Source organism: Acomys minous, assembly GCF_964271855.1.
Source record: "Acomys minous genome assembly, chromosome: 19".
Lineage (NCBI taxonomy): Eukaryota > Metazoa > Chordata > Mammalia > Rodentia > Muridae > Acomys > Acomys minous.
In genome coordinates, this window is record NC_140499.1 from 62,748,639 (window position 1) to 62,763,600 (window position 14,962).

At 47.7% G+C, this 14,962-nt stretch overlaps 2 protein-coding genes across 2 annotated transcripts; one reads left to right on the plus strand and one right to left on the minus strand.

The window, feature by feature from the left end:
• The first annotated feature begins 489 nt into the window (after positions 1-489).
• On the plus strand, positions 490-10,524 carry ILF2 (interleukin enhancer binding factor 2). Its single transcript, XM_084769827.1, has 14 exons — positions 490-633; positions 1,414-1,473; positions 1,723-1,765; positions 3,914-4,018; positions 4,250-4,327; positions 4,602-4,704; positions 5,554-5,619; positions 6,749-6,865; positions 7,451-7,529; positions 8,132-8,219; positions 9,366-9,427; positions 9,502-9,616; positions 9,785-9,875; positions 10,015-10,524. Exons 1-14 carry the CDS (start codon positions 629-631, stop codon positions 10,173-10,175), a joined length of 1,173 nt encoding a protein of 390 aa, XP_084625953.1. The 5' UTR covers positions 490-628; the 3' UTR covers positions 10,176-10,524.
• A 545-nt stretch (positions 10,525-11,069) lies between these two features.
• SNAPIN (SNAP associated protein) lies at positions 11,070-13,904 on the minus strand. Its single transcript, XM_084769828.1, has 4 exons — positions 13,704-13,904; positions 13,419-13,465; positions 13,017-13,135; positions 11,070-12,163 (listed from the first exon to the last, which is right to left on the minus strand). The coding sequence occupies exons 1-4, from the start codon at positions 13,844-13,846 to the stop codon at positions 12,062-12,064; spliced, it is 411 nt and encodes a 136-aa protein (XP_084625954.1). The 5' UTR covers positions 13,847-13,904; the 3' UTR covers positions 11,070-12,061.
• Positions 13,905-14,962: the final 1,058 nt, after the last annotated feature.

Here is a 14,962-nt window from a genome sequence, read left to right on the forward strand (position 1 = left end):
ATAAATAAAATTAATAAATAAATTTCAGGTGAGGTGTCACAGGCCAGAGATTGCTAAGAGTTGATGACTGATCGGGCTACACTACGAGTACTACAAAAAATTTAGAAAAGAAAAAAATTTCGAAAAGGAGAAAATATGGAAAAAAAAATTTGGAAAAGGAAAAAATTTTCATCTCTTGCTGTGGAAAATTAAGTTCCTGTATATTATCAAAAAGAAGTCACAATACAAAAACAAAGTCTCCGATAGCAGAGGATGGTTTCGATCCATCGACCTCTGGGTTATGGGCCCAGCACGCTTCCGCTGCGCCACTCTGCTACCTACTGCTTAGAGCTTTTCTTTTTCCCGTAAAGAACTTTCCCAGTGCATCATCTCGCGTTCTGAGCGCCCTCTACCGTCAGCGGCGAAAATGGCCATTATCTCCGTTAGGTCATCTTATTGGTCGGCTCCTGATACCGGGCATTTTTCATTGGTTGCTGAGTTAACCAATAAACACGAAGGACGGGGCAAGGTGGGAGCCTATCGCGCCGGGGTTTGTTGGGACGCGCCGGCTAGACGTTTCTCTGCCGGGCCTGATTCTTCCCGGGAGACGGCGGCGGAGTGGCCTCCATTGTTCAGGATTAAGCGGGCCATGAGGTAAGTGGACGGAGGTGCTTGGAAGTTCCCGTAGACGTCTCGGGAGGGCGGGACGAAACGGAGTCGGAGGACCAAGGGCCTGGACCTGGGCGGCTGGCGGACAGCCTGGCCGGCGTGAGTGGAGGTGGGGGAGGCGGGGGAGGTGGGGGAGGCGGGGAATGGGGCCCGGGGGTGGGGGGCGCCGGGGCCCCGCAGGGGTTGACACCTGGGTCTCAGGACCAGGAGGGGGAGCAGAGGTCCTAACCGACGGGGAGCAGCATCCTCCGCGTGCAGTGAGCAGGCTGCAGCGCTGCGCATGACCAGTAGTGGGACGTGCCTGCTCACTGTTGTGCTGTATTGGGAAAAGTCACATCCCTCTGGATGTTAGGACCGGTGTGCCTCACGGTCGTGGGTTACCTAGCAGGGGGATGTATGCCGGGGTCTGAACCTCGTGTTTTCCTCATGTGAGCTCGGAGAAAATCCAGAATTGCAAGTCGGGTGGTGGGTAACAAGCCGCAGCCACAGTACTTGGGAGGAAGTAAGGCAGGAGATAGGTGAACCACCCTCCCCCACCCCCCCCACCCCCGGCCGGTCTCCAAACCAAAAGAAAATAAGACCATAATTAGGATGTCTTGGGAGAGGGGGAGGTTGGGGCTGGGCACCATGGAGGAGAAGTGAGCCTGGAGTCTCTATTTCAGTATTTGGAAGCGGTCGAGGTGAGTCAATTTGAAATAACACGCTTGATATGGTTAGAGGCATTTTTTTCAGCGAAGTGGGTAAAATGTTTTTTTTTTTTTAAAGGGGTGACAGAGGACGTGGTCGTGGTGGGCGCTTTGGGTCCAGAGGCGGCCCTGGAGGAGGGTGAGTTTGGCAGTTGGCGTCTTTGCCATGGTTTGTTTCAGTCATGTAGATGGAGGTTTGGAGTAGACTGGTTTTTAAATAAAAGCTGTGTGAAGCATTGCTTTTCCTGTTGTCCTGCTAAGTGAGTTTTGCCTTTCGCTAAGAATGATACAGCCCAGTATCTCTCGAGTTCTTGCGATAAAATTGGCGTGTTGTGTACTTCTCGCTTGCTTCCTGCTTGATTAACTTTGGATGGTTTTTGTGTTTCAGGTTCCGGCCTTTTGTGCCCCATATCCCCTTTGATTTCTATTTGGTGAGTATTTTGGCTTTGGAAGACTTTCTTGGCCGCTGCTCACTTACAGATGTAGAAGTGGAGCCCAGAGTATCCTTGTTAGTGAAGTCAGACTGTGGGGAGCAGGCTTCAAGAGTGGATCTGTTCTTTGCTTGAGAGAAGGTCTTCCTCTATGTTTGGCTGGCCTGAAAGTCACTATGTAGACCAAACTGACTGCAAATTCACCATCCTCCTGCCTCAACCTCTTGAGTGCTGGCATTACAGGCATGCACTGCCACATCTGGCTTAAGTTTTTATGTACGTAGTTTGAATGCTAGAGATTTGAATTGAACCCAGGAGCTTGAGCATGCTAAACCTATAGCCCCAACCCCTAGTTTTATATTATAAGCATTGTACTTATTTATATCACTACCTATATATATATATATATGTGTGTGTATGTATATATATATATATGTGTGTATGTATATATATATGAAACATGGCTGTAGCAGAGGACACAAGTCTGGTTCTCTGCACTCACACTGCAGTGCACATCTGTCTGTAACTCTGCTTCCTGAGGATCTTATCTCTGTTGACTTCCACAGGCTTTTGCATGCATGGTGCATATACACATACACACTGTGGCACTCACACACATACATAAATCAGTATTAAAAAAACAAGCCAATTCGACTGCCGGTCTTCAAAGTGATTGCAATCCCAGGAATGTAAGCCTAAGCCAGAGGATCACATTCAGGGTTCAGGGCCAGCCTGGGTTAATAAAGTCCAACAAGAACAAAACAGTGAAAACAGGGCAGGGAAGATAATACAGTTTGGTTGCAATATTTGTCCTGGAAAATAGTTACCTCTTTTTTAAAACAAGATTTGTCTATTTTAATTTTTGGTTTTTCTTTTTAAAATACTTGTTTACTATGTATACAGTGCTCTGCCTACATGTACACCTGCAGGCCAGAAGATGGCACCAGATCTCATCATAGATGGTTGTGAGCCACCATTGAACTCAGGTCCTCTGGAAGAACAGTCAGTGCTCTTAACCACTGAGCCATCCCTCCAGCCCTAATGTTTGGTTTTTCAAGACAGGGTTTCTCTGTAGCCTTGCTGTCCTGGACTCACTTTGTAGACCAGGCTGGCCTTGAACTCACAGAGATCCACCTGCCTCTGCCTCCCAAGTGCTGGGATTAAAGGTGTGTGCCACTGCACCTGGCTATTTGTTTATTTTGGACAATGTCTGTATATATAACCTTGACTGGCTTGGTACTCACAGGGATCAGCCTGCTTCTCCCTCCTGAGTGCTGGGACTAAAGGGAGGGCCACCACTGCCCGGCCTTTATTTCTTTTACTATAAAGGTCATGAGTGCTGTGGCTGGTGTTGTGGCTTAGTTGGTAGAGTGCTCACCTAGCATGCACGGAGCCCTTGGTGTTTTTATATATCAGGAGATGTTGGTACGTACCTGTATTCCAAGTACAGAGGCAGAAGCAGGAGGATTGTTTCCCGTCATCCTGTGCTACATAGCAAGTTCAGGCCAACTATGACATAGGACCCTGCCTCAAAAATAACAGAGCAGGGCAACAAAGCAAAGGGAGCTTGAGTTAGGTTCTTCCTATTTGTATTTGGACTTGAACATCTGAAGGAGTTAAATGCAAGCTTTGCAGCCGGGCTTGGTGAGCACGCCTGTAATCCCAGCAGCAGGGAGGCAGAGGCAGGGGGATCGCTGTGAGTTCAGGCTAGCCTGATCTACAGAGGGAGTCCAGGACAGCCAGGGCTCTGATACACAGAGAAACACTGTCTTGAACGCTTCCTGCCCCCCCCCAACCGGAAAAAATAGCAAGTATTGCTAGGTGTAATAGCTTTAAGATGGAAGTAGACAGAAAAAATAGAATCAAATGTAGAATTTTATGGGGCAGTTTTTTCCTCCTAAAGATGTAGGTGTTGAGTGTGTGTATGTATGTACATGCACCATGCACGTGCCTAGTACCTGTGGAGGCTGAAGACGGAATCAGATATCTTTGAACTGGAGCTCCTGGTGGTTGTGAGCCCCAGGTGGTTGCTAGGAATTGAACCTGGGCCGTCTAAGAGCAGGCAGTGCTCTTAACCATGAGCCATCTCTCCAGCCCTTCTTTTGTGTGTTATTTTTGGTAAATAACATAGTTTCATTTCTGATTTAGTGTGAAATGGCTTTTCCCCGGGTCAAGCCAGCACCTGATGAAACCTCCTTCAGTGAAGCCTTGCTGAAGAGGAATCAGGACCTGGCCCCCAATTCTGCCGAGCAGGTATGTGCTTTCCCTGAGGCCATGCTCAGAGCCTAAAGGGTTAAAGAGCAGATTCTCCATTTGCTTCAGGAGAGTGATCTTGCCTGGGGTTTGAAGCCAGGGGTAGACACCGGCCCTCTCTCGGGTTGATCCCCATCAAGGGTGTTATCAGAGCGCAAACTCCTCCTTGCTGTGGGGAGAGCCTGTGTGCAGTTTTTGGCCTTAGGGTGTTCTGCTTTGTGATATTTTCAGGCGTCTATCCTTTCCTTGGTGACAAAAATAAACAATGTGATTGACAACTTGATTGTGGCTCCAGGGACATTTGAAGTGGTGAGTTTTTGATGACTTAAATTTCCTTGGCCCTTGCCTGTTAGTCTTGATCTGTTACCTAAATCAAAACCTAAACTGGAAAAGTACAGAGGTGTTCTGGAATTCTGATCCTGAGGACAGGCTCTGTGTCACTGGCCACCCAGCATGCCCAGGCTTCCACGTGTGCTTGTTTGGGGTGTGACTTCATCATGGCTGCCTCCTAGTCTGGGCACTAAGGAAGCAGTGTAAATTGTTCTACGAGGACTCCACCTTTTTTTTCCCCCCTTTTCAACAGCAAATTGAAGAAGTGCGACAGGTGGGGTCATACAAAAAGGGGACGATGACCACAGGACACAATGTGGCTGACTTGGTGGTGATACTAAAGATCCTGCCAACACGTGAGTGTGTCTCCTGCCTTCTGCGCTGGGGATGGGACACAGGGCCTTGGCTTGTTAGCTTGTCCTCGAACGCCTGAGAGCACGGATCCCTTGGAAGGTTTGAGGTGCTGTTGATTATGTATATAGTAGCCACAGTACCTGGCCTTATTTGTATTTGTTTTCTTATTTTATTTATTTATTTTAGCAGCTGGCCTTATAAATAGATAGTGTAGGTCAGAGGTTAGCAGGAGTCCAGCCCACCCTTCTTCTTTCAAAGATTTTTATAGATTTATTTCTATTAGTGTTATGTGTTATGTATTAGTCTGCCACCATACCAGGCTCTTTGGTGTGTGTGTGTGTGCGCGCGCACGTGTGTGTGTGTGTGTGCGCGCGTGTGCGTGTGCGCGTGCGTGAAATTGGGTGGGGGTGGTGGCATATGTCCCAGCACTTGGGAGATAGGCAGGTGGATCTCTTGATTTAGAGGCCAGCCTAGTGTTCAGAGATTTTCCAGGACAGCCAGGGCTACACAACTTTAAAAAGCAAAAACAAACTGGGCAGTGGTGGCACATGCTTTTAATCGCAGCACTCGGGAGGCAGAGGCAAGCAGGTCTCTGTGTGAGCATAGTCAGGAATACAAAGAAAAATGCAGTCTCAAAAAACAAAAACAACAACGAAAAGGATTCTTAGTCCCTGAGCATTTTAACTTCTCTGTCCAGGCTTTCATCCCCTTTCACATGTGTTTGCTTTATTTAGTCCAATATATTTCAGTCTGTGGAATAGAAAAAGAAATGCCAAGTTCTTTACTGATAGGAGACATCTACATAAAATAAATTACTTTAACATTCGTTATGTTCTTTTTTTCCAATCTAGTGGAAGCTGTTGCTGCCCTGGGGAACAAAGTCGTGGAAAGCCTGAGAGCACAGGACCCCTCAGAAGGTTTGTGTGTGTTGCTGACTATGTATGTAGTGGCCACAGCAGCTGGTCAGTGTAGGCAGGAGTCTCAGGTAGTCAGTTTATTTTCTTGAATTATGAAAGGTGGGTTATGAGACAGATTTTATAGCCCAGGCTGTCCTCAAGTCACGTGCCTCCTGCTTCAGCTCCTGCGGGCTAGGACCATGGAGAGGGTGCACTGCTGACCTCCTGGTTTCCATTTTAAACTATGGCCCTCAGCTTGAGCGTGTATTACTTTTGTGTGTGTGTGTGGTGTAGAGCACTGTTCTTCCAGAGGTCCTGAGTTCAGTTCCCAGTAACTACATGGTGGCTCACAGCCATCCATAATGAGATCTGGTTCCCTTTTCTGGCCTGCAGGAAGAACACTGTAAACATATTTAAAAACTAAGTAACCCACTATCAGAAAACCCGCTTGTTAAACCAGACTTGGTCCACCTGTGACCCCAGCCTTTGAGAAGCCTGGCAAGGGGAGTGGTAATTTAAGGCCAGCCTTAGCTATGCACACAGGAAGACCTTAGGTAGCTACAGCGTGGTTGGTAAGTGCGTGTCCAGCATGTGTGGAGTTCTGAGGTCGGCACTCAGAATTCCATACAGCAGGCGTGGGTGGCACATGTTTAGCTCAAGACTAGTGAGGTGCAGGATCAAGGAGTTCAGAGTCATCCTTGGCTACATAATGTGTCGGGAGGCAGCCTGAGCTACATGAGATCTTGTGTTAAAAGATGGCTCAGTGGGTAAAGGTGCTTTCCACCAAGCCTGACGACCTGAGTCAGTCCCTGGGAGCTGCATGGTGGGAGGCCAGGGCTGAGTCTGAAGGTTGTCCTTTGGCCCCCACAGGTGTGCGAGTGTTCCTGCTCTAAATAAATACCATTTTAAAAGCAAAACAAGCCGGGGGTGGTGGCGCACACCTTTAATCCCAGCACTCGGGAGGCAGAGGCAGGCGGATCGCTGTGAGTTCGAGGCTAGCCGGGTCCAGGACAGCCAAGGCTACACAGAGAAACCCTGTCTCAAAAAAACCAAATAAATAAATAAATAAATAAATAAACAAACAAATAAACAAACTAAAAGCAAAAGAGAACAAATATATTTTACATCTTGTGATTGTTTTGTTTTTTAGTTTTGACCATGCTGACTAATGAAACTGGCTTTGAAATTAGCTCTTCTGATGCTACAGTGAAAATTCTCATTACAACAGTGCCACCTAATCTCAGAAAACTGGACCCGGAACTCCACTGTAAGTCTCCCCTGGGGGCCGGGCAGGGCGACAGCCACCCAGATAGCCAGAGCTTGGAGGCTTTCTAGAAATTGTAGTATTTAGTGAACTATGAAGGAGTTTGACTTTCCCCATAATTTGTAAATAGTTTTACCACCACCTTCCTAGTGAGTTTTCAGAGCCTTAAAAATAAGGGGCTGGCGGGATGGCTCGGAGTGCTCTTCCAGAGGGCCTGGGGGCAATCCCCAGCACCCACATGACAGCTCACAACTGTCTGTAACTCCAGTATCTGACACCCTCACACAGACATACACACAAGCAAAACACTAATGCGCATAAAATAAAAATAACTTATTCAAAGGATTGCAGAATCAAAAAACTTGAAGAAAAAGATAAAAAATAGAAAGTAAAAGCCTATGTAAATCGTTGTGACAGGAAATACATTAGTGGAAAAGATGCTTGTTTTACCTGGGGAGGAACAGTAGTGTTTGGACAAGTGGCATGCCATTGTGACATGGGATGGTTTGCTGCCTTAGCCGTGCCACATTTCTAGCCGGGTATCGGGATTGGATGTATTGCACACTCAGCCGTTGTACTTGTCTTCAGTGGACATCAAGGTGTTGCAGAGCGCCTTAGCGGCCATCCGGCATGCCCGCTGGTTCGAAGAAAATGCTTCTCAGTCCACGTGAGTCTCATTGGCCATTTGGCTAAGATAATCTTGTTTGGTTGGTTTTTTGAGACAGGGTCTCTCTGTGTAGCCCTGGCTGTCCTGGACTTGCTTTGTAGGCCAGGGTGGCCTCAAACTCACAGAGATCCAACTGCTTCTACCTCCTGAGTGCTGAGATTAAAGACATGCGCCACCACACCCAGCTCTAAGATAGCCTTTCTTCAGGGGTGTAGTGGCTCTGGCCTGTATCACCATGAGTAACAGTACACGCCCCTATTTTCTCTGACAGAACTGTTTCAGATACGATGGTTGGGTTTTGATTTTTACCTAATAAACAAGATTGAAGGAAGATACAGTAATATTTCATTGTGTGTGCACCTGCTTGCACACACATGTACATGTGTGCACATGATGGTCACGTGTAGCCTGAGGACAGCTTTCAGAGTTAGTTCCCTTACGTGAGTCTTTAGGACTGAACTCGGGTTTCTCAGACTCAGGATAGACGCCTTCCTCTGCGGAGCCAGCCGGTGGGCACTGTATGTAGTTCTCTAAACAGGATCATCAGCTTTGACTCCTCACGTCAATGTTCTTACCTCTAACCACTGGGTCTCTATATTCAGAGTTAAAGTTCTCATCAGATTGCTGAAGGACTTAAGGATTCGTTTTCCTGGTTTTGAGCCTCTCACACCCTGGATCCTTGACCTCCTTGTAAGTAAAAAGGGGCAGCTGAGGTGTGGCTCTGTGTAGTGTGCTTGTCTAGTGTGGGACGTCTTTGGTTCAGTTGCCAATATTGCAAAAAGGGACAAGTGTAAAAGTAATTATTCTATTAATATTAGTTAATGCTGATTATTAATACAGTGATTCCTTATCCTCCTATTATGTAAGTAAAAGACACAGAAACCTGTTGGATTTTTAATAAGCATTAATGCACTGGGGGTGGGCAGATATTAACCCTCTAAGCTGTTTTGTCGGCTTCCCAGCCAAAACCCCCATAAACGCTTGCACGTGCTTTCCATTTGGGCTGCTGCTCTCCATCAGGCCAGTCCTCAGCAAGATGTTCTCTGCCATGGGCTTTTAGTTCACACTAACCCATGGCCATCTCTCTCCTCCTCCCGCCATCGTGGTCCTGCCCCTTCCCCGGCCCAAGCCCACCAACCTCCCTCTCTTCTGCCCAGTCCAGGCTGTAGGCGACTTTATTATCCAATCAGGGATAGTTTGAGAGGGAAAGTTTACATAACATCATTTTAGATATGTGACACTTTGCTCCTAGAATAAGGATTTTGGGCGTGCAATTAACATTTGAATACATAGTAGTTCCAGATGAACCCCAACAGACAAGGTGTATTAGGGTCACTCTTCGTATTCACTCACTCACTCACTCATTCATCTGTTTGAGACACGGTTTTTCCTTTCCTGTTCCTCTGGTGGAACTTGCTTTGTAGACCAGGTTGGTCTTGAACTCACATCCATCTGCCTTTGCCTCCATAGTGCTGGGATTAAAGGCGTGCTTCCTCACACCCAGCTTGATTACTCTTAAACCTAACAACATCAGAAATTCAACGGGGCTTAAGAGAAATTTTAGTCAGTCTTAGAGAGGCTGAGGCAAGAGCGTTTTGAGATCCAGGCCAGTCTGGGTGACTTAGGGAGGCCCCAACTTTAAAAAAGACAAGAATTTAGTGGTGACCAGTATGAAACCAGGTGAAACCAGAGGTTTCAGTATGCAGTGGAAGTAGTAGTTTACTGCTGTCAGCTCATTAGCATTATGACGAGTTTTCCTCATGACTTGAAGTTTTAGTTTGTTTGAACATAGAACTGCCAGTTGGTTGCACACCTACCAGACTCACTCTCTTGCAGGGGCACTATGCTGTGATGAATAACCCCACCAGGCAGCCTTTGGCCCTGAATGTGGCATACAGGTATAACGCGTTTCCTTGGGTTTGGCTGTAAGCTGTTTTGTGTGCTTTCTAAGTTGTCCTTGTGTTTGTTTCAGGCGCTGCTTACAGATTTTGGCAGCAGGGCTGTTCCTGCCGGGGTCTGTGGGCATCACTGACCCCTGTGAGAGTGGCAACTTCAGGGTACACACAGTCATGACCCTAGAACAGCAGGTAATAGGACACCCATGAAATGAGGGGGTTCTGGCCAGAAGGCAAGGGACCAGGGTATCTGGGGAGTCTCAGCGACTGACCTTGAGATTAAAAGCGCCTTCACGTTTCACATGGTTCTTAATCATGTATAGTCCATTTATTTTGGCTTGTTTTCTCCTTGCTTTTCAGGATATGGTCTGCTACACAGCTCAGACTCTGGTTCGAATTCTCTCCCATGGAGGCTTTAGGAAGATCCTTGGCCAGGAGGGGGATGCGAGCTGTGAGTTGTCTGTAGTGTGGTCCAGGGGTTCTGATCTATAGAGAAGCTATGTCCTAAGGTGCTCTAATACTTACGGATATAGCTTAGCTTGTTTTCCATGCGATTTGTTTGAAGTGGGTTTTATCCCTGTCTCTTCCAGATCTTGCTTCTGAAATATCTACCTGGGATGGAGTGATTGTGACACCTTCAGAAAAGGCTTATGAGAAGCCGCCCGAGAAAAAGGAGGGAGAGGAAGAGGAGGAGAATACGGAAGAGCCACCTCAAGGGGAAGAAGAAGAGAGCATGGAGACTCAGGAGTGACTTCCCTTTACTCTCTTTTCTGCCCAAGGGAAGATGAGCTAAGCTAGCCGCCATGGGGCTTTTTATGGTGGCGTTTCTGTGTCATAGGGAGATAGCAGGAAGGAAAGCAAACTGTAAAGAAAACAAGAAAACACATGTTCCGCTGTTCTAGTGGTGGCCAGGCGGTGAGAGGGCTCCCGTCTGTGGCTGCAGATGCCACCGTCCATCTCTAGTGAAGCAGAAGCCACACATTCCCGATATTTAAACCTTCACCACTCCCAACCAATGTTTTGTTGAAATGTTGTAAACTGTCAAGTGTTTGGGGACTTTTTTTTTCTAAGAAAAATTATTAAAGTACTTCCTAGTAGGGGTTTTGGTTTTATTTTTCTTTACTAAGTAGCAACCATTTTTTCATTCTAAACACTGGACTTCTCGACTCTTTTCTATAATTGAGAGTAAACTGGAATGCCACTTAAGCATTGTGATGGTTCACTTTCATGTCACATCAACCCTAAATGTGGGTGGAACTATGCTACGAGCTGGGTGTCTGGATTGAATGAAGGGATAAAAGAGGAAGCAGGCAGACTCCCAGCATTCCCTTGTCTTGGTTACCTCACACTCATCACATCTGATAACAGGTGTCCATGGCCTGAACCCTTTGAAACCATAAAACAAATCCTTTTTTGTTAAAATAACCAATATAAGATTTATTTAATGATGCTGGACAATACTATTAACATATTCAAGCCAGAATAGTCAAGAAGATAAATTATTTACCTTGACTTACCGAGGTCCTCCACTGTAAACAAAGCAAGTGAACTGACAGGCGGAGGAAGCCTTGCCCAGGCCCAAGTCATAGAGCAACAGGAGTCAACACTGGTTAACTAGGCCTGGGAAGAATGGAACTCAAATATGTAACTTTTAATTTTTTATTTTATATGAATGGATGTATTGCCTACATCGTGTGTGCTGTCCCCAAAAAGGCCAGAAGAGGGCACTGGATTCCCCTAGAATTAAGAGTTACAGCCTGCTGGGAAGCACTCACCACGTGGGTGCTGGGACTTGAACTGGAAGAACAGCGAGTGCGCCTAAGTGCTGAGCTTTCCCTCCAGCCCTTAAAATGTGTAGCCTAAAGACCAACAAAACCCACAAACGCTTAGGGGCCCTCAGCTTTCAAGGCTCTGCCCCTGACTTTGGATTCTCCTGTCATCTGTCATGCTCTTCCCAGGCAGTAGTAAGGGCAGCAGCTGTGGTACTGGGCGTTAACCTGGACATTAGAAACACATGCAGGATGACACTGGGATGCTCACTACCTCCTGAGAGGGACTGTAGTGAAGCCGGGGAGAAGTGGAAGTATACTTTCTACACTAAATCTCTCGTTGAATTTTCTTTTTTTACTATGTATACAGTGCGCTGCCTGTATGACAGAAGAGGGCATCAGATCACATTATAGATGGTTGTGAGCCACCATGTGGTTGCTGGGAACTGAACTCAGGGCCTCTGGAAGAGCATCAGTGCTCTTAAGCCATCTCTCCAGGCCCGAATTTTCTATCACATGATGCCCAACCTTCTTAATGTTGTGGGGGGAAATGTATAAAGGTTTGAGCCAGGCACCTTGGTGCACGCCTACAATCTGAGCAATCAGGAGGCTAAGGCAAGAAGACCCACATTTAGACCAGCCTGAGCTACATATTGCGACCTTGTTTCAGAAACAAAACCCAAAAGGTAGAGGTTATGTTTCCTGGACAAACTGTAAGGAGGCTCTCTTCAGGAGACAGTCCTGGTGTGCACATGTTTCTTGAGGCTGCTACATGAGTGTATCGTTCAAACACCAAAGGTCTTCTCGTGTTTGCCCAGAAAACGCAGCTGGAGGACAGTGCTTGTACGTGCGGGTCACAGGCCCAGGCTTATTTGCTTGGAGAACCAGGAGGGTAGACGCCTGAATCCAGCATCGCCCTCCTGCGAGCTGTTTCTTTGGCAACACTGTGGTTTAACCGCCTTAGTCGTTCCTACAAGACAGAAAAATAGGGAATCTAATGACTGCTGTAAAAAGTTTTATCTGAGTCAAATAGGTGCTGAAAGGTCTTAGGTTTGGGATTTCCCCCCCCCCCCCAACACCCAGCAGGGTTTCTCTGTGTAGACCTAGAACTCAGCTCTAGCTCAATTTGGCCTCAGATCCAGAGACCCACCTGCCCCTTCCTCCCGAGCAATAGGATTAAAGGCAGGCCCCACGCTGCCCGGCTGACGTGGGCTGTTAAACTTAGCCCTTTTACGTGTACATAAGCAGCCGGGTTGGGGGCGCAGGGCGTGGTGGCACACACCTTTAATCCCAGCACAGGCAGGCAGGTCTCTGAGTTTGAGGCCAGCCTGGGCCACAAACTGAGTTCAGGACAGGCAAGGCTACACAGAGAACCCGTTTCCTGGAGGGGTGGGGGGTGGGAAGGAGTGTACATAAGCCTGTAAATGACAGACATTAGAAGTTAAGAGTTAAGTTTATAGGCATGTGTCTAGTATGCAAGAGGACCTAAGTCTGACGCCCAGCAATGTAACAGTACGAGTCTTTATTATCAGACTAGCTAACACGGCTCTTTCTCCCATGGCTGAAACTTTCGGTGGCTTTCACTGTGTTGAAGACGTAATGCAGGATAAAGAACTGTTAAGATTTATTTATCTATTTTTGAGCGAGGACCTTGCTATATAGCCCTAGCTGATAAGACTGATGGTCCCGTGTAGTCCAGGCTATGCTTAAAGTTACAGCCATCCTTCTTGCCCTAACCCACCACGTGCTGAAATTACAGCATGCACTACCATACTCTGCTAGGAAATGTTTTTTTCTTTTCTTTTCTTTCTTTCTTTTTTTACCTGAGCATTCTGTAAAATGTTGTTGACCAAGACAACTCGTCGCCTGGCGTTAAGCAGCTTTTTAACATAGGGGTCCAGATCCAGGGCCACCTTCTGATCCTCACTGATGCGGCACAGCTCTAGGAAGAGGAAACGGGCAACCAACATCTAACGGCTCTTTTTTTTTTGTTCTTGGGTAATGTAAGAGAGGAACGGGATGAGAAACACTCCTGCGGTCGGCTGTGAGCCACAGCCACCTGCCCTTCTTTTATTCTGCCCTAAAATAGCCCCGGAAATTAAGAGTCCGTGAGCAGTTCTGATATTAAGAGAGGCAAGCGACAGAAACCTAGCCCAAAACCTGGGTAAACAAAGCTGCAGGTGTGAGCTGAGGGGTTCTAGGTTATTTTCCGGGTGCTCACTCACCTGTAGCTAGGTTGTCAATTTGCTCCCGAAGCTCCACTTGGCTTTCTCTGTAAAGAGGTGGTACAAAGGCCTACACGGTCAGTGAACGGGATGCGGGATACTAGTCCTACTTATCCCCCGAGTCCTACCCTCAACTTAAAGGCTTCACCTACGCCCTTCCGCCGCTTTCACCCAGCGCCAACATCAGTTTGTCTCAAGAACTCATCCAGTCTCCTCTCGTTTCGGGGGGCCCGCCCCTACAAAGCCGGTTCCAAAGGCCCCGCCCCCAGCAACCCGGGCCAGCACCTGACCGCGTGCACGTGGGAGTCGAGCTGCTGCACGGCGGGTCGCAGGAACTCCAGGAGCCCCTCGGCAAAGAGGTCGCGGCCCGTGGGCCCCGCCACCGGGGTCCCTGCCCCTGACACGGCAGCGGAACCGGCCGCGGCCATCACTAACTTCCCGGACGCCGGCAGCCTGCCGCGAGGGCCGCCGGGAACTACAGCCCGCTGCTGTTCGCCGCGAGGGGGCGCTTAGAAATACAGTCTGCATGGCAGTGGGATAGCTGGGAAATGGAGTCCTCAGAGAGTCGGCAGTGGGATAGCTGGGAAATGGAGTCCTGGGGGGGGGGGCGGGGCGGGAAGAAGCACGGGGTGGAGCGACTAGAGCCCCCTGGAAGTTGGAGTTCTTCCATGGACCTAAAGGGGGCCGGATCCAGACATCAGGAGTCCTCAGGAAACATTTTTCTTTTGGATTGGATATTTATTTTTTGAGTATTTATTTTTATTTTTATTTTCCGAGATAGGGTTTCTCTGTGTAGCCTTGGCTGTCCTGGAACTCGCTCCGGAGACCAGGCTGACCTCCAACTCACACAGATCTGCCTACCTCTGCCTCCTGAGTAGGAGTTAAAGTGAGTTAAAGGCATGTGCAACCTCCACCCGGCTTTATTTTATTTTTATTTTTTTAAAGATTTACTTATTTAAACCAGGCGTGGTGTCACATGCCTTTAATCCCAGCACTCGAGAGGCAGAGGCAGGTGGATCGCTGTGAGTTCGAGGCCAGCCTGGTCTACAAAGTGAGTCTAGGAGAGCCAGGGCTACACAAAGAAACCCTGTCTCGAAAAACCAAAAACAACAAAAAACAAACAAACAAAAAACCAAAAAACAAAAAACGTATTTATTATTATGTATACAGTGCTCTGCCTGCATTTGTACCTGCAAGCAGAGGAATGCACCAGATCACACTATAGACGGTTGTGAGCCACCAGGAATTGAACTCAGGACCTTTGGAAAGGCAATCAGTGCTCTTAGCCTCTGAGCCATCTCTCCAGCCCCTCTTTATTTTATTTTGAAAGACAGGTTTTCTCACTATGTAAACCAGGCTGGCCTTGAGTCCACCGAGCTCCGCTGGCGTCTGCCTCCCAGGTGCTGGCCCTGAAGACATGCTCCACCACTCCCAGCCGCTGTTCTTTCTTCCAAAGGTGAAAATAAGTGCTATTGTGCATAGCCTTCCCACGGGAATTGATGAGAAAGCCAGATTATATTCATGTTAGAGTCTCTCTCCTCCCC